The sequence below is a fragment of the Schistocerca nitens genome, chromosome 7, assembly GCF_023898315.1.
Source record: "Schistocerca nitens isolate TAMUIC-IGC-003100 chromosome 7, iqSchNite1.1, whole genome shotgun sequence".
In the NCBI taxonomy this organism is placed as follows: domain Eukaryota; kingdom Metazoa; phylum Arthropoda; class Insecta; order Orthoptera; family Acrididae; genus Schistocerca; species Schistocerca nitens.
The window spans coordinates 219290327-219310360 of NC_064620.1; the positions used below are offsets into that span (position 1 = coordinate 219290327).

The window sequence follows — 20034 nt, forward strand, 5'->3', positions numbered from 1 at the left end:
TTCTTCCTGCATTTTGCTATAGTCTTCTGGTGTTTCAACCTTCTTGTAGACAACAGCATGTATATGTTCTCTTGCAGTAGTCTCAGTGTGAGATGATCCTGAACAGTTTGTGTATGATGGACACAGATTTACTTTACTTTACATGTCTAGTTCCACAGGACCAAACTGAGGAGCAACTTTCCATGCTCATGGAATGTGTCAGTACATGAAATTACAACAGAAAAGTAATAATAGATCGAATAAAATATTTATGAATCCTAAAAAGATGCAAGCTAGAAGTTTACATAAACACAGTCAAAAATGTAACATAGGAATTAACTTAATTTTCCAAGGAACTCCTTGACAGAATAGAAGGAGTGACCAATGAGGAAACTCCTCACTTTAAATTTGAAAGAATGTGGATTAGTGCTAAGATTTTTAAATTCTTCTAGTAGCTTATGTAAAATGGAAGCAGCAGAACGCTGCACACCTTTCAACACAAGTGTCAAGGAGGTGCGATCCAAATGCAGATTGGATTTCTGCCTGGTATTAACTGAGTGAAAGCTGCTACTTCTTGGGAATGAGCTGATATTGTTAACAAGAAATGAAATTAAAGAGTATGTATTGAGAGGCCAATGTCAGAATACCCAGACTAATGAATAGTTATCGACAAGAGGTTCACAAACTTATACCACTTACTGCCTGAACCACCCATTTCTGATCCAAAACACTCTTTGAGAATGGGAAGAGCTACCCGGAATATAGTACCATACATCATAAGTGAATGAAAATAAGCAAAGTATATTATTGTTTGTGTGTGACTATTCCTTACTTCAGGTACTGTTCTAATAGTAAAAATGGCAGCATTGAGTCTTTGAACAAGATTTTGAACAGGGGTTTTCCATGACAGTTTATTATCTATCTGAACATCTAGAAATTTTAACTACTCAGTCTCACTAGTTTTACGCCCATTCTGTGCAATTAGAATGTCAGGTTTTGTTGAAATGTGTGTTAGAAACTGTAAAAAGTTAGTCTTACTGTGATTTAGTGTAAGTTTGTTTTCCACAAGCCATGAACTTGTGTCTTGAACCACAGTATTTGAAACAGTGCAAATGTTGTACACGACATCCTTTACTGCCAAGCTAGTCTCATCAGCAAACAGAAATATTTTAGAATCAACTGTAATACTAGAAGGCATATCAAACAATTGAAAAACCCTGATGGAATGTAACAATATAATGAAAAGGATAGTTGCTAGATACCACATGGCGGAATATGCCGAGTTGTAGAAAGGCAAGACAAAAAAACTGTCACACAATTAGCTTTCGGCTGACCAGGCATTTGTCAGAATTAGACAACATATACACATGCGCACACACACACACACACACATGCAACTCACATGCACAAGACCACAATCTCTGGCAGCTGGAGCCAGTCTGCAAGCAGCAAGGCATTATGGGAGAGACAACTGGGTGGTGGTAAGGAGGAGATGGGGGCAGGGAGGGGGAGGGATAGTAAGGAAGGGAAGGGGTAAAATGCTGCTGGGAGCGTGCAGGGATGAGGTGAAGAGTGGGGCAGCTAGATACAGTCAGCAGGTTAGGCAGAGGGTGGGGGATAGAGGGTGGGTTAGTGAAAAAGGAGAGAAGTAAAAAGACTGGGTGCATTAGTGGAATAGAGGGCTGTGTAGTGCTGGAATGGGAATAGGGCAAGAGGCTAGATAGGTAAGGACAATGACTAACGAAGGTTGAGACCAGGAGGGTTATGGGAGCATAGAATATATTGGAGGGAGAGTTCCTACCTATGCAATTCAGAAAAGCTGGTGTTGGTGGGAAGGATCCAGATAGCACAGGCTGTGAAGCAGTCACTGAAATGAAGGACGTCATGTTGGGTGGCGTGCTCAGTAACAGGTGGTCCAGTTGTTTCTTGGCAAAAGTTTATCGGTATCCATTCATGCAGAGAGTAGAATGCAGCACAGTGGTTGCAGCTTAGCTTGTAGATCACATGACTGGTTTCACAGGTAGCCCTGCCTTTGATAGGATAGGTGATTATTTGTGACAGGACTGAAGTAGGTGGTGGTGGGAGGATGCATGGGCAGATGTTGTATCTAGATCCATTACAGGGATATGACCCATGAGGCAAGGGGGTTGGTAGCAAGGACTATGTAGGGATGGACAAGGATATTGTGTAGGTGACCGACTGACTCAGTCCACTCCTCCATCCAACCTTGATCCACGCCCACTGTCCCCAAATCACCCCCTGTTAAACTTCCAGTATTTCTTACCCTCAAACTTTGCCTCACCATCAGTCCCCAAATCCCTCAACATGCAAACCAATCTTATATCCACAGAAAGATCTGCAATTCGCCACTTGAAAACAGAACCAGGTCTTATAATCCCACCTGTTGACAAAGGCTCCACCACTGTTGTATTGAACCGCAAGGTTTACACAACAGAAGGACTCCGCCAGCTGTCAGATTCATCCATCCACAAACTCTGCCACAGTGACCCCATTCCAGAAATCCAGCATGGTCTCCAGTCTCTATTCAAATCCTTAGGCCCATCCCAGAACCTCTCCCTGGAGTCCATCTCTCTCCTCACCCCTACCGTTCCCTGCACTTCTACCTTCTACGTGCTTCTTAAATTCCATAAACCCGACCACTCTGGACACCCCATTGTGGCTGGTTACTGTGCCCCCTCTAAGAGAATCTCTCTTCTTGTAGACCGACACCTCCAGCCTATTACTTGCAACCTACCCTCCTACATAAAAGATGCCAACTATTTCCTCCACCAACTGTCTACAGCTCATGTCCCTTAACCACACAGTGCCCTGCTCCTCGCTATTGATGCCGCCTCCCTTTACACTAACATTCCTAATGCTCATGTCCTTACCATTATTGTACACTACCTCTCACAAGACCCAACAGATTCCAAACTAACCACCTCTTTCCTAGTTGTCATGACCAGGTATATCCTGACACATAATTACTTCTCCTTCGAAGGCACTACCTACAAACAAATCCAGGGTACGGCTATGGGCACCCACATGGCACCATCCTATGCCAACCCGTTTATGGACCATCTAGAGGAATCCTTCCTAAACACACAGAATCCCATACCCCTCACCTGGTTCAGATTCATTGAAGACATCTTCGTGATCTGCATTGAGGGTGAGACACCTTATCCACATTCCTCCAGAACCTCAACACCTTCTCCCCCATTTGTGTCACCACCCATCCAGCCACCTTCCATGATGTTGACGTTCTTGACGAACCACTTTCTTGGCAAGGTGACGCACTTGCATCTTCTTCTAAATTTGCAGAGTTAAAAAACTCACCACCTTCTCGGTCAATAATTGGGTTGTGAAGTAAGCAAATACATTTCACTATCCTCTACGCTTTGCCAGGTTCTGTTTCAACACATTTTCTCAGTAAACGCCACTTGGAAGTCATGATACCGAAAGCACACTCCACACATCTTCTAGCCCTCGATAACCTATAATTGAAAACTTTTTCTGCATGTGAGAGATGTCATTTGGTATAAGGTTTCATGAGGTAAGTTTTCAAAGGATATGCATCATCTCGAAGCAAGACAAATGGCATATCTGTAGTAATTCCTTCGACAGGTGAAGGTTGCAGTAGCTTAGTATGACAGTTCTCCAAGAATGCAGACAATGTGGAAGCTGAAAACATTCCTCCATCACTCTGTTTTCCATAACCTCCAACATCTATAAAAATAAATTGACAACAGTAGTCCGCCACAGCTTGTAAAACTATTGAAAAAAACTTTTTGTAGTTAAAAAACGTACTTCCACTATGTTTTGGACATTTAATTTGGATATGCTTGCCATAAATGCATCCGACTGCGTGAACAAAATTCCACCGATTGTGGAATCCTCTCGCTATTTCTTCAAAATTTTTTGGACCAGGAATGGGTAGACATCACTCACAGAAATTCCTCCATATCACATCCACAATTGCCGAGACACACTTACCTACTGTATATTCACTCAGTAGAAATATTAAACCCAAGGACCGAAAAGACATCCCTGTTGCTAAGTATCTGAAAAAGTGATGTGATGTGGAATATTGCTCAAATGATGGGGGTAGCCTTTGTTAGAGATGTTGTAGGAATCTTAAACATACATAAACAATAACAGAACATTTGTTCCAAGAAAGGAGTATACCTTCTATGCTGATTTTGTGAGATTTACGTTTCCTTTTTCAGTTGAACAGGCTGCATCTGATAAATGGCACTATTTAAGAAGCATTCTGTTTTTTGAAAGACATAATACCTGGGTCCAGCCCAGGAAACTTGCCTGCCACAGAGAAAGAGAATGAACCTTTTACACATGATCGAAGTCCCACCACAGCAAGTGAGAAAAGTACAAATGATGGTGGAATGTGTGTCTCTTCAGAAGAACGAGTAAACAACTCCCCTGCCGGTCTGTCTTCATTAAAACGATGCACCCAAGTCCTTTTCCTGCATCTTTTAAGGCAAATGTTCTTGTCTATCAGCAGCCAACACAAAACATCATCTTCTGAATCACTCATGATAGCTTCTCAACAACTGCAACTGCTGACCTATTGCGTGTAACTGAGTGCAGTGTGGGAACTCATGAAAGACGACAGTACACTGGGTTGAAGATCAGTGTAATCACTTCCTGTCCCACATGCGACAGCTGCGCACCGTTGATGGATCAGCTCGGACCCAGTGTAGGCATTCATTCGGACGACACTGGGGGACCTTTATTGCCCTTCACCGGACCGGATCAGAACAGCCGACTTCCAGACGTAATGTGGGTGTAGTCTTATCTTTCCAGTTACCCCAAATCTCCCAAAGCCCCACCGCCTGGCCACAGAGAAGCATCTCCCTTGTGACTCAGTATCACCCATGACTGGAGCAGCTGAATTACATTCTCCACCAGGGTTTTGACTACCTCTCGTTGTACCCTGGAAAGAGAAATGTCTTACCCATTATCCTTCTTACTCCTCCCACAGTGGTATTCTGCCGCTCACCGAACCTACACAGTATCCTTGTCCATCCCTACACAACCCCTGCTTCCAACCCCTTGCCTCATTTGCTCATATCCCTGCAATAGAAATAGATGCAAAGTCATGTGATCTACAAGCTAACCTGCAACCTTCTAGAGCAAAGAGAATGTATCGTTTTCAGTTGTTAAATGACTTCTAAAACCAAACTCTACATTTGACAGCAAATTATGTGAAATGAAATGATCAATTAGCCTTACATATACCACCTTTTCAATAACTGTAGCAAACACTGATGGCAGAGAAATAGGTGTAAAATTGTGTACATTATTTGTTCTCCCTTTTTATATAGTGGCTTTATTATTGAGTACTTTAATTGTTCAGGAAACTGACCATTCCTAAAGAAAAAAATTACAGATATGACTAAGTACATGGCTAACATGTGTGGGCTGGTCCCTCATTTCCATTTCAGCAAATACAGTATGCAAACAGTTAAAATATGATGGCATGCAGAACCAAGTTTACACAATTCACAGATGGGTGGCTTAGGTGACTGACAGCTGTGACAACAGGAAGGGCATCCAGATACAGAGTTAAATAAAATTGCCAGATCCTCAGTACAGATGCAACTTGTTCTAGATGTGTTTAACATTCACTAAAAGAAAAAGAAATAAATAGTAATAGCCCTATGGCACTCCCTTGAGGTACTGCAGAAATCACTTTTACATCTGTTAATTTTGTCATGTTTAGAATAATATATTGACTTCTGTTTCCTAGAAAGTCCTGAATCCAGTCAAAAATCCAGTCCAGTACTCAGTAACCTCATATTTTGTTCATCAAATGATGATGTGGAAGTCAAGGAACATGACATCCATCTAAGTGTCTGTGGCACTCAGTATATAATGGACAAACAGAAAGAGCTGTATTTTGCGATGTTTATGCTTAAGAATCCAAGTCTGTTTTATCATTCTCCAGAAACATCACAATGCATGTGAATAAACATGTTCCATAACCCATAACTCTACAATAGACTGATCTCAAGAATATAGCCTATAATTATGAGCATTAGTTGCGTGACCCTTCTTCAAAATGATAATTACTTGTGCTTTTTCCAACTGCTTTTTACCCAAAAATTCACAAGCCAAGTACAGTGCATGGCAGAATGTATATTGTACCAGTATTATCGGATTTCTTTCCTGTTCAGTTCACATACTGAATGAGGGGAAAATGCTATTTAAATGCCTCTGTACACATCCTGATCTTTCTCTTCATTTCCTCATGATCCCTCTGCATTGGTAGCAGCATAAAGGTCACACAGTCACCTTCGTATACAGGTTCTCTGAATTTAGCCAACAGGGTTTCATGAGAACTCTGTTGATATTCTTTCAAGGATTCCCATTTAAGATCTTCAAGCAGTTCTATTACACTTTCAAATGGGCTATACCTGATGTGTAACAGTCCTAGCTATGACTGTCTGAATTTGTTCAATCTCTATTGTCAAGCCTACTTGATAAGGACCCAACACTGAAACAATAACCCAGATTTGGTTGACTAGTATCTTGTACACGATTTCCTTTACAGGTGCACCAAATTTTCCCAGGACCCTTCCAACAAATTTAAGTCTTCTGTTCACCTTCCCTGGTACTGGTTTTATTTGATTGCCCCATTTCATGTTGCTTGTTACTATTACCTCTAAATACTTATACAATGTGATGTGCTCAACATATTCACCACTGATCATATAATCAGGTACTATAATATTCTATCTCTTTGTTGTAGTCATTACCCTTCATTATTCAATTGACCTACGATAAAGTGCTGCTAGAAGGGGAGCAAGTTCTTGTGCATAATCTCTGTAGAATGCCACTGGTATCTCGTCTGGTCCACATGCCTTTCCAGTATTAAACTGTTTTAGTTGATTTTCTGTTTCATGACCATTTATCTCAATACTTTTGTGCAGTGATTAAAAGGGGGAAACCATTTCAGAATCCTGAATTCAGTATTTTACCCTATCTTCCGATTTGATGCCATTGAATGACTGAATAGATGAATTTAAATTCACCTACAGACTTCATGTAAGACCATAAATTCTTAGGAATATTAGTTGATGAGTGGTCAAAATTTTATTTTTGAAGTCATTGAACACTTTTCACATTGCTCAGTTTATGCTCATTTTGGTTCCATTAAGCTTTTGTTGTTGACTAGACTCTGCTTCCATATAAATCTGTAATCAAGCTCCCAGTATTTTTGTAGTAACTTTCAAACAGATCTGTTTGCACTACAGCGGGTCTTTACCACTCCTCACAATCTTGCTTAGCACATATTGTACAATGCTTTTAAATCTCATCCATTTTCCGTCTGCATCTTTGTCTTCAGAGCTGCATATTTAATGCTGACTACGTAGATATTTTCTAATTTGTTTCCTATCACTTTTTTGAAGCAAAATTAGTTTCATACTTTTCTTAACATTCCTTATAACATCTGGAGACACCGATGCTACAACAGCTTCATGGTCACTGATGCGTTAACTGCTTCAAAAAACTCAAGTCTGTTAATTACTAGGAGTTCTAAGACATTACCTTCAATAGTTGATTCTTTAACTATTTGGTCGAAGTAGTTTTCAGATAAGACATTGAAAACAATCTAACATTAATCCCGATCTTTGGCATCCATATTAATTGCATGACTCCCATTCTATAGCTGGCAAACTGAAGTCTCCCCTCTATTACAGTGACATTATCAGGAAACTTTCTCACAGTATTCTCTGACATGCTCTGCCACTACTGGTACAGAGGCAGGCAGTCTACAAAAAGCATCTGATTACCATGGTTGAGCCACTTTTTATGCTTACCTTTACTCTGATTATTTCACATGTGGATTCTATTCTAATCACAGCAGATATCATCAAGTTATTTCTTTCAATAAATATGCCACCACCATTGGTGATTAGCCTGTTTCTACTATACATATTCTTCTATCTGGGCATTATTTACTTCAACACTTTTGTGGATCAGCCACTTTGAAGAATTTTAGGCCCAGAAACCCAGCCATTATTTAAAATATTACTACACATCTGTGTTTGATATATGTTAAAGAGCAATACATGCTAAAAATGACCAAGCTTGAAGGCTTACCTATCATCTCTATTTTGTTTTTCTAATAGATTACAAATAAAGATGACGTAATTGGCCTTTAAAAAAAGTGTGAGTTGTGCTCTTGACCCCCTCAGGAGACACCGCCTTAACAAAACGCTGTCCATGTGGGCAAGAGCATTTGTGTGATCCAAAGAACTGGAGGGCTATACTGGCGGTAGTCTAACTACCAGCAGGGTCTCCCAAGCTGGACAGGTCTCCATAGAGGGTCCATACGAAGTGTGTCCCACAACATCCCGTCTAGTGTCCTGTCCTGTCCTATCCTATCAGATCATATTCTATCCCATGCTATATTCTCCCTTTCTTTCCTTTTCTCTGTGATTGTGTGGCAGCAGGCACAGTCCCATAATGTGGACAGCAGAAGATCCTTGGAAACCAGGACAACGGTGATGCACATAGGCCTTACTGTGAAGGGATGGATAGCATTCTTAAAAGCAGCAAGAAGAGCTTACTGGAGTGAAAAACAGTCTCAGAATAGATAATAACCATATACTTTTAAACAAATGTGTGATATGTCACTGTAATTCAATGCTATGCACCTACTGAAATAGCTAAAGGAGAATTAAAAGTTGCATTTTATACAAAGGTTAAAGGAGTCCTTAGACAAACAAATTCTAGGGACATAAAATTTTTAATGGGTAACTTCAACGCAAATGTTTGTTCAGAAAGTGAAGGGCCTGGACATATCATGGGTGTACATGGCACAGGGATCAGAAATGGTGAACTGTTGATAGATACATGCGCTGAACATGACCTAGTCATTGGAGGCACATTGTTTCCACATCGTAACTGCCATAAGACAACATGGGTTTCTCCACATCATGTTACTGCAAATCAAGTAGACCACATAGCCATAAGCCGCAAGTTACAACACTCTCTGTTAGATGTCAGAAATAGAAGAGGAGCAGATGTTGTAAATGACCAGCACCTAGTTTTGGCAGAATTCAGACTGAGGATAGTGGCAAATGGAACCAAGCCCAAGCACAGGGGCAAGAAAATAGGTGTGGCAAGGTTAAAAGACCAACAGATCAAAGAAACATCTGCCCATTAACTACAGAACAGATTCCAGGTCCTCTCTGAAGAAAACTTTATGGAAGAGGGAATTGAAACGGGTTGGCAAAAAAATCAAAGTAAGTTATTTAGATATGGGAGAAAAAATCTGAGTATTTAAGGCACATCAAAGGAAGGACTGGATCTCCAATGCTAATGGAATGAAGTCAGTCACAGGAAAGAACTAGAACTTAAGTTAAATCTTTGTAAGACAAGAGTGCAGAAGAGCGAAGCACATAAAGAATACACAGAGGCGAGTGAAAAAGTGAAAATAGGGCTATGTTGAGATAAAATGAAATGGATGGATGAGCAAACAAAGTTAGCAGAAGAGGCAACAAGCCAAGAAAATATGAAAGAGCTCTACAATATAAACAAATGGTTGTCAATGAAAAACTTCAGACGTGAAGGACCAGTTAAGAACAAGGATTGGGTGATGCTTACAACTCAACAGGCACAGCTACAGAAATGGGAGGAGCACTTTAAGGAACTGTTAAATTGTGAAGACAACCAAGAGGAACAGGTAAGAGATGTTCCAGAGGAAGTCAAAGAAGATGAGGATATAAATCTGCAGTGCCGCACAATGGACGAAATTAGGATTGCTTTGAAAACCTTAAAGAATGCAAAGGCTCCAGGCCTAGACAACATAGCACCGGAGCTCCTAAAAGCCGATATCGAAAAGTACTGTTAAAATGCTCTGTCCCTTGCTGAGGCATATTTGGCTTGACGAGAAATTTCCAAAGGAGTGGAAAAATGGTTTGGTGGTAAAGCTCCCAAAAAAGGGAAATTTGTCAGACTATAACAACTGGCATGGTATTACATTGTTGTAAGTGCCCACGAAGGTCCTCACCAGAATTATTTTAAACAGAATTAAAGAGTCTCTTGAAAATTGACTGCGTAAAGCACAGGCTGGTTTTAGGGCACAACACAGTTGTGTTGATCTTAGTAACACTCTTAGGATCATTTTAGAACAAAGCAAAGAATTCCAAGCAACCATGTACTTGGCATTCATTGATTTTCTAAAGGCCTTAGATTCCATGAAAAATAAAGTGCTCTGGTGGGTGTTGCAGAAGTATGGTATACCACAGAAGATCTTAAACATTATAAAAGATCTATGTGATGGCTACAAATGTTGCATACTCCATGAGGGAAATATGACAGAGCCCATAAAAGCAGCAACTGGAGTCTGGCAGGATTGCATTTTATCGCCAACACTTTTTCTACTTGTTCTAGTCTCAGTTATGAGAAGAGTCACAGCAGGCAGGAGATGAGGAATCCAGTGGGGGATCCATGAACATCTGGAGGATCTGGATTTTGCAGATGATATAGTTTTACTAACTCAAAGGCTGACTGATCTGCAAGCTAAATTAAACTTGCTGAAAGTAGAAGCAGAGACTGCTGGCCTCAAGATAAATATAGGTAAAACAAAGGAAATGAGAGTAAATTCAGTCCTAGTTACAAAGCTTCATAAATAGATGTTTCTGGTGCATCGTGAATATCTGGTGGCCAAAAAAAAATGTAATGAGGAGCTCTGGCGAATAACAAAGCATATACCTGTAGAAGACAAGATACGAGAGAGAAAGTGGGGGTGGTTGGGGCACACATTGAGAAAACCAGATGGAACCATAAAGAAAAAAGTATTAGAATGGAATCCCCAGGGGAAAAAGGAAGAAAGGGAGACCTAGGGGCACATGGAAGAGGACAGTGGAAGGGAAGCATAAAGAGTTGGCAAGACCTGGGCAGAACCAAGGCAAATGGCAAAAGACAAAAGACAGAGACAGATGACAGATGGCAAGTTCTCCTGGATGCCCTATGCCCCCCCCCCCCTCCCCCATTGGGGGCCAGAGGAGTTAAAGTCAAGTAAGTCAGTGTGCTCTTTAGCAATTTCACACATAATTGGCTTTTTTATGGGAAAGTCTGCAACATACAGAGAAGTAAATTGCATTGAGGACAACACCAGCATGCTTCTTTCATGTTTACTATGTCAGTGGTCCATTTTATTTTCTCTGAATGAATCTTGCAAACCCATGTTGGAAGTTTCTGCTTCACGGACAGGAATTTAATCAGGAAAGTGTTGTCCTACAAGCCTATTTATGATAGTTTCACTAAGAACAATTGCTTGAGCTGGTGCTGTGGAAAAACATTTCACCAATTTCATCAAACTCTTCCCTCTCAGATATTTCTCCCTCCATCCATTGCTTCGTCAACAATTCTTCTAAACGTGAAAGTTCGCTGAGCATGTTTGTCTTGGTACTTGTTTAGTTGCCTATGTACTTTGGTAACTACTGTTGCTACAACTACATCATGATCACTAATATCAATATCAGTATATACATCCTCTTAGAGACCAGGTCTGTTGCCATTAGGTCTAATATGTTTCCACCATGATTGTGCCTCCAAACTGTCTGTTCTTATTAGTGACCAGTGTCTTGTTACATTCACTACTTACAAAACTAATTATTCCAATTTATAGTTGGTTGATTAAAGTTTCCTCCAATGGTTACATTATGATTGATAAACGTATGTACTAACAAGTTGAGGTTTTCTCTAAAGTTTTTGATTACATCTGGCAGTCAATAGATGAACCCAATTGTAAGTTGATTCCACCCTGTTATTTAGAACTGCCAAGGCAGTCTCGCATACAGATTCGATTATATCTTGGTAGCTTTGAGTTTCTTATTTACTGTGATGAATACACCATCCATATTTCCATTTAGACTATCCTTTCAGCATACACTTGAATTTTCTCCTAAAGTTCATTGGCGTCAGTCAGGTTTGTACCTAGTATTAGGCCTATGTGAAGTACTCTACTTTTTAGCACTTGTTCAGAATCTGGAATTTTGTTGCAAATGCTCTCAGAACTTTTTTGATAAGGTAGTTTACAACAGGATATTGAGTCATATTTCTGACACAATTCCTTAAACAATTGTTCATATTATTTTATATAAAAGACTTCCTTCAATGGAAGCAATATATGACCTCACAAACACATTTTCAGAAGGAAGAGAACCCTTAGGTCTTTTCTGTGGTGTTATCAAGGATTGCAGTAACCCATAACATTTTACTTAGGAAATTAAAACAGTATGCAATTACAGGCACCTCTCTCTCTCTCTCTCTCTCTCTCTCTCTCTCTCTCTCACTCTCACTCTCTCTCTCTCTCACACACACACACACACACACACACACACACAGTCACACACACACTTGCAGAGATGGAGTCATCTCAAAGCAAAAGAAAACGAATGGTTGCATTAACAAATGGTACCAAAGGAACAAAACCAAATTCATAGGGGAGAAATATTAAATATGATATTTGTACAAGGTTTGGTACTTGTCCCGCTCATGTTGATTTGCCAACATGATGTTCACAGCCAACAGTTTAATTCTTAGTCTTGTAAAAACTCATACTGTATCAGCTAAAATAGTTTTTGAAATACAACATAATTGGATAGATAAAAAAAATTTACTCACAAAGCAACTGCAAGAGAAAATATGTATAAAGGTTAAAGAAATGTACGTGCTTTTGGAGCCAGTGGCCCCTTCTTCTGGCGGAAGGGTTGAAGGGGAAGGAAGAGAGGTGAGGGGAAAGGACCAGTGAGGTTTAGGAAATGGGCAGAGTTTGGAAAAGTCACCCAAAATACCGGTCAGGTGAGACCAGACAGGATGGAAGGAAAGAGAAACGGTCTTCCTTCCATGCTGACAGGTAAGTCTCCCCTGATCGGGGTTTGTAGGCAACTTTTACAGTCTCTCTGCTTTTCCTAAATCTCACCAGTCCTTTTCCTTCATCCCTCTTCCTTGCTCTTCAATCATTCTGCCAGAAAACTCAAACTATGCCATTATAGACAAATAAAAATTACTTACAAATACCAGAAATAGACATCACTGAGCAGATACTAGATGAAACTCCATGTGTTAAGTTCCTAGGCATCCATCTGGATAATAAAGTGATAGGGAACCACTTTGTGGGTAAAAAGAAAAGGTGAAGTCTTTAACACTCAAACTGTGAATGGGCTTCTGGCCTGACTGCAAGTAGGGCGCACCTTTTGTTTGCTGCTGCACAGGGTCATGAGCTGTAGCCCTGGCTGCCTTTTATCTCTGGGAGAGATCGCCAGTACTCAGTTTGATAGCAGGCTGAGAAGACTGGCTCCATTTTGAATGGACTGGAATGAGGAATATTCCCCACTCCTACCCTGGATTGAACCCAGGGCCTCCATTGCCGAAGTGTAGCACTCTGCCCACTAGACCACCATAACCATTGTGTGGAGGAGTTAACTGGAAAGCTCAGCCCTGTCCACTATGCAGTCAGAAATCTCTCTCGTTATGATGACTTGCAAACAAGACTGTTAGCATACTTTCACTTGATACTGGCATACGGGGCAATGCAGTTAAGGTGAAAAAAGTCTTTATTTTACGTGAAGTATGCAGTAAAAATGGTGTGTAAAATAAATTACTGGACATCTTGCAGAAAGCTCTTCAGGAACTAAGGAATTCAGAAACTGAAATACTGATATATTTACTCCTTAATGATATTTATGGTTATGCATTTGTGAAATTCACAACCATAATACTAGATGTAAAAATATACCATGCTATCATCTGTCAGTTTTCTCAGTGTTCAGTTCTTTTATGTTTTTGTCAAGATAAGTATTAAAATTGTAAATTATTGTTGTTTTTTTTTCTTTGCTGTTTGTTGACAGATTGTTGTGTCTTGTCAAGTGGTGCCAAAAATGTATGTGACTCAGCTACTGAAACGTTCTTATTTCGTGTTCAGCATGCAGTTATTCTCTTAGGGATGCAGATATCTTGTCCATCTGTTTTTTATAGGTAAGACAGTGTAACTAGGAGTTAAGTACTACAGAATATGGTTATAACATCTTGTCTCTAAAAGTCACGATCTCATCTGCCCTTGCACCCCATTCCTCCACCATTTATTTGTTCCTTTACCTCCCAGAATTGCCCATCTGTTCTTGTTCCTTGCAAATAAGTGTAGCAAAAATGCCAGGAATGTGATGGTGATTATTGTAAGGATTGTATGTTATCAGCATATTGGTTGGCTTTAGAAGTAGATTTGTATTTTGGGGAAGTATTTTGCATTGAGAAACAGAGGTTCAGTTTGGTACAGCCCCTTTAACTTTCTGAAATACTGATGGTCTGCAAACTAAACCAACCTTCTCAAGAGCTACTAACACTAACTAAAATGGAGGATGAAGTTCCATAATTATTTGTGTCATCACACTAATCATCAATTTGATGCAGTTTATCAGTGCAAATTTAATTAGATTCATTCTTGTGAAGCACATATTTGAACAATGGAAACTTCAGGTTAGAATATCAACAATATAAAGAAAAGATAGATTGATACTCACCTGCCATCTCTGTCAGCTCAGACCAGAATGCAGCTATCATGTATAATGCAAGCAGCAATCTGGAGAGGATGAGGAAGGGGAAGTGACAGTAGGGTACAGGTGGGGGAAGAGAACAATCTGGGGAAGCATACAGGGTCTAGACTGCGAACAGATGCAGCATTGGGAGGCCGTGAGGCAGGGAGGTGGGGAGGGTGGTGGACGGGAAGTGAAAAAGGAGATGAGCAGGGAAGAGGAAAGAGAGGTGGGTGTGTTGGCAATGGTTGTTCACAAAGGGGTGGGAGATGAGAATAGGGATGTGGTGTTAGGACAGACAGGGTGGAAACTGTTGGGTCGAGGGTATGGGGACAGTAGGTTAATGTAGGTTGTGGCTGGGATAATTTTGAGAGTGAAGAATGTGTTGTAAGCATAACTCCCACCTGCACAGTTCAGAAAAGCTGATGGAGGAGGAGAGGATCCAGATGACTTGGACAGAGAAGCAGCCACTGAAATCAGGCATGTTGTGCTACAGGGTGCCTACTTTGATCTTGGCCACAGTTTGGTGGTGGCTGTTCATTCTGGTGGACAGTTCTTTGATAGTATTACCAATATAAAAAGCTATGCAGTGATTGCAGCAGAGCTGGTACGTGAGTTGGCTGCTGTCACAGGTGGCCTGGAATCTAATGGGAAAGGATAAGCCTGTGACAGCACAGGAACAGGAGGTGCTGGGTGGGTGGATTGGGCATGTCTTATCTTCCATAGGGATGTGATCCCTGTGGCAAGGGGTTGGGATTGGGAGTGGAGTAGGGATGGACTAGGATATTGTGGCGGTTGGGTGGGCAACAGAACACCGCTTTAGAAAGGGTGGGAAGGATTTTCAGTAGGATGTCCCTCATTTCAGGGCATGATGACAGGTAATCAAAGCTCTGACAAAGGATGTGGTTCAGCTTTTGCAATCCAGGCTTAGGTGATGAAGGGGGCACTCCTTTGTAGTTGTTTCTTGTGGGGTGCTGTTGCTCACCCAACCTTCACAACAACCTAGACCATCCTTATGCCACTCTCAGTCCCAAACCCTTGCCACAGAGATCATATCTCTATGGAAGATCCAGGTGCAAGATGTGTCCAATCCACCCACCCAGAACTTACCATTCCTGTCCTGTCATGGGCTTATCCTACCCCATCAGAGTCCAGGCCACTAATGAAAGTAGCCATGTCATAAGCAACTCTGCTACAATCATTGCACAGCTTTTTATACTGGTATGACTACCAACTAGCTGTCCACTGGGATGAACGGAGACCACCCTGTAGCACAACATGCAGCTGAACATAACATGCTTGATTTCCATAGCTGCTTCACTTCCCCAGCCATGTGGATACTCCCGGTGCAGATGGGAACTATCCTTACAACACATTCTCTGCTCCAAAAATTATTCCGGCCTCAGCCTACCTTCAATAACTCCTCTGTCCTATCACCTACTCCCTGCTCGCATCTCCCACCTCTCTGTGATCCATCCTCTGCCAATGCACGCACTAGTCTTTCCCCTTTCCTGCTACTCTCCTTTTTGTCTCCCCCCTCCCTCCCCCATTCTCCCATCCCTGTTCCGCATCCTCCCAATGCTGCACCTGTTGGCAATATAGTCCCTGCATGCTCTGCCAGACAGCCATCTTCCTTCCTCCCCACCTCTACCCAGTTATCCATTTCGCTTCCCCGTCCCTCTTCCCTCCAGGTTGATGTGTATCATCTTTACAATGAGTAGCAATCTGGCTTTTCCTCACATTGGTGAAACACTTACTTGTGTAGTTAAGTTTACTATATAATAAATATTGTCGAAGTTGGACCACAATATTCTTAGATTTAAGCTTGTTGTGGAGTTTTTGTCTGTTCCACCATTAAAAATGATATCTTACATTCTGCATTACCAACATATCTTCTGGGCTAAAGCCTAGATCAGTGCCTGCAGCAATCTTGGTGATGTTTCTCTACTGCACATAGGGGGTGTTTAGTGTGAGTTAACGAGCATTTCACTCTCATTTAAGTATATGGTCAAAAGAGACAGCCTTCCAGGAATTGTGAAATGAATTCTGTCGTCCAGGATTGTGTGTCACAAAGAGCACAGATTCGCCACGAAATGTGGAAATTCACAGGCGTCTATTGTGCTGAATGAGGCCAGGCTGGTCAAGCCTAAGTGCTGTAGTGTGCGAGTGAGACAGACGAGAACCTACGCCAAAGGGAAACCCCATAGGAGCTGTTTGTGCCCAGTGTGGCATAGCAGTTTTTAATATAGTGGACCTAAGATTGGCCATAAAGGGAAACATTCATGAAAACTACTTAATTCTGTAGTAATTCAGGGAATGAAGCCACAGTAATTTTGATATACCATTTTTCTTAAATTTTCGGGGAGATCCCAATAAAACTTGAATATTGATCATATCTATAATAGTTTAGGATTTACTGTTAAAGTGAAATTAACAAGTTTTGTAATGCTAAAATCTGATCGCTTTGGTCGATCTTAATGATTAACATTTCATCTACAAGTGCATCATTAAAATGACAAATGTTGTAAATATCAGCTCTGTAACTTTATTTGTTTAGAAGAAATAGTAAATTTAAATTATCAGTATTTTCAGTTAAGCATCAGATCATCATTTCCTCTACAAAACACTTTGAACGATGACAGCATGACACCTAATTGAACCATTAGGTAATAGAATATTTATTGTAGAGTTTAGTGCATAACAGTTACTTTTGTTATATATTTATTTATCAGAAAGCACTCTGGTGCAAGGCTACTGGCCATGACATTCAGAGTTAAGAAGGAAATAGTACTGGTTTTATGTAAAAGAATTTAACGTTTATTATGTAATGGATATTATTGTTATTTAGATCGTGAAAGTGGTCAAGCTTTGGTTTTTTAAATATGTTAAAATGTAAAATAATGTAGAATAAGCTGTAGCCAATGAGTTGGATGGCTTCAGGGAAGGGAACTGCACTAGTCAGCTGAGTGACAATGTTCAGCATGCGGGAAACACGGCTGGAGATGGGCAGAGGCACAGTGCTGGTGGAGACGCGAAAGTAAACGGTTGGTCTTTAGATAGCTACGGAGTAAAACGACTTAGAAAATTTTGTTTTGTTTCATACAATTTCGCAAACTTGCCACCAGGCAGACAATTTAACCAAAGGGTCACAAGTATCTAATTTAGGGCATGTAAAGCGACACGTGCGGTTCAACCCCTAGGCATATTTGAGCCAAGACGTTTTGACGAAGAGGAACCACTTGTGAGCCCGAACATTTTTGGGATGTTAGCTTGCAATTGGGGGCTCGTCCGGGATAGGAATTTGGGAAGTGTTAATTGAGCGATAAGAATCTTGCAAAGTGTTGGAACAGGATTGGATTTTGGAAAGTGTTAGTTGCTGAATATGAACTCTGGAAAGTTTTAGAATTGGATATGAATTCTGCAAAGTGTTTCCAAAAGTATTATCTGAATATTGATAGGCAGGACCTCTCGCAAAAGTTAAATGTGAGATCATTACAGGACTGAATATTAGGTTTCTTTAATATTTGTGAAATTACAATTGTAATTCTCACAGTCAAAGACATTCTGTGGTCTAGGCCCCAATGCTGTGGCAATTTAGGCAGTTTGCATGGGGGCTCTGAACTACAAATTTTGCAACAGTTGTGTGCACCGAGTTTTAGCAGTGATAAAAAAAGTAACACGGAAGAAGAGGCGACATCGAAAGTACATGGTTCCAACCATCAGCGGCAGTTACAGTACCACAGCAGAGGCTGCAAGATCTTCAGCATCGGCTTCAACTGCAACATTGGCAGCACTACCATGGCAGAAAGATCCAGCAGGACAAAGCTAAGTACCTGTGCTGATAGCGAGATTATATATGATTCTGTAGTTCAATTACCAATAATAGACATCGCTAATATTAAGCTGTCAGCCAGCTTGTGTGGGTCCGAAAATACTAGCGACCCACTTAGCCCGAAGTTGGAGTGGGAGAGTGTGATCGGCAGTGAATTTAGTAGGACAAATAGTCCGAAATCAGGTAAGAGAGATGAATTTGGGGGAGACATGATGTCGCAATTAATGCAAATGGTAAGAGGATTGGGATCAAAAATTGATTCTGTTAAAACCAAGATCGGTGACATAAATTTAAAAATTGATTCGGTTCAATCCAAATAGCATCGGTTGTGAAAGACAAAGTGGGTAAAATTACTAATGGAATCGAGGAATTGATAGACAGAAAAGTAAAATCCACTCGGGATGAAATGGGCAAAATTTCTGATGAAGTTGGGATACTTGACTCTAAGATGGATCAAGCAGAGAAAAATTTCAGTGATAAGGTGGAGAAGTTGCAGGCAGATCTGGGAGGTAATGTAAGAAATTGTATGAGTAGGCAAGATGCTCTAATGGCTGAGACGACAGAGGCTATTAGCAACTTATCCATTCGAATAAGTAAAGGGGAGAAAGACGTAGATAAAATAAAGGAACAAGTAGAATCTGGCATTAAAATTGAAAATGGTGAAGTTAAAAAGCAAATCAATGAAATAAAAAGCGAATTGAATTCTTTAGCTGCACATCAAACCTCTACAGTGATCAGTGTTCTGTGGATGAACTTGGGAACGGTCAAATGTTTTGAAGATGACAGGAAATATCACCCAGTAAATTTTCTAGCAGCATGTAGCATGCAGGACAAGACGAAAATAAAATTCATGAAAAGACATTTGGAAGGTGAGCTGCAATCGTGGGCAAATATACACAGTGCTACATTCACTACCTACGAAATATTTGAAAGCAGTTTCCTGAACAAGTTCTGGAGTGAAGCAAAGCAAACGTGACTCCAAAATTAGTTTCTGAATGGGCCAACATTTAAATACGGGAACGGGTCGATGTGAGAATTTTGTAAATGTGAACTTGTGAGATTAATGTATGTGAAACATCCATTGGGAGTGTTTACTGAAATTATGACATTGAAAAGACGGTTACTGGAGAATTTGCAGTGGGATCTAGTGCAGTCCTAGCAACTCAATAGACGAATTTTTGGGCTTTGTAGAAAAATTAGACCACGCTTTTAAATTGAAATCACAAAGTAAGCAGACAAATAGTTTTCAGAGTGGAAATCATAACTACAATGAAAGACATCTGAAAAGTTAACAACAGAATACAAACAGCAGTTTTGATAAGGGAAACGGAAACAGAAACACTTCAAACGGGTAATGGGAAAGGATACTTTCGTGACAGGGACCGACACCAAGAACGTAGATTTAAGGGACCGGCTCCTGGTAAAATGAACCTGTGTAATGGAAGATCAGAAAACTAAGTTTTGCCGCATTTCAGGTCCGGGGATGGCAAAATAAACTGGCGATGGATGGGACGCAAGTAAACGGAAATGCGATAGATGTCAATAAATCATCAGAAAGGTGACAGAATTTTGAAATGAAATTACTAAGGGATGAGAATCAAATAGGTAAATTTTGAAATCAGATTGTACATAAAAGGTATAATCCTAAGATAATGA

General features: G+C 40.6%; 1 protein-coding gene across 3 annotated transcripts in view; it reads left to right on the forward strand.

Moving 5' to 3' along the window:
• Nucleotides 1-20034, forward strand: part of LOC126195030 (UDP-GalNAc:beta-1,3-N-acetylgalactosaminyltransferase 2-like) — a 147278-nt gene that overhangs the window by 77065 nt on the left and 50179 nt on the right. For all 3 annotated transcript variants that reach the window (XM_049933471.1, XM_049933472.1, XM_049933473.1), the window contains exon 3: nt 13866-13992. In XM_049933471.1, coding sequence (XP_049789428.1) covers nt 13866-13992 — 127 coding nt within the window. The remainder of the gene's footprint in view (nt 1-13865; nt 13993-20034) is intronic.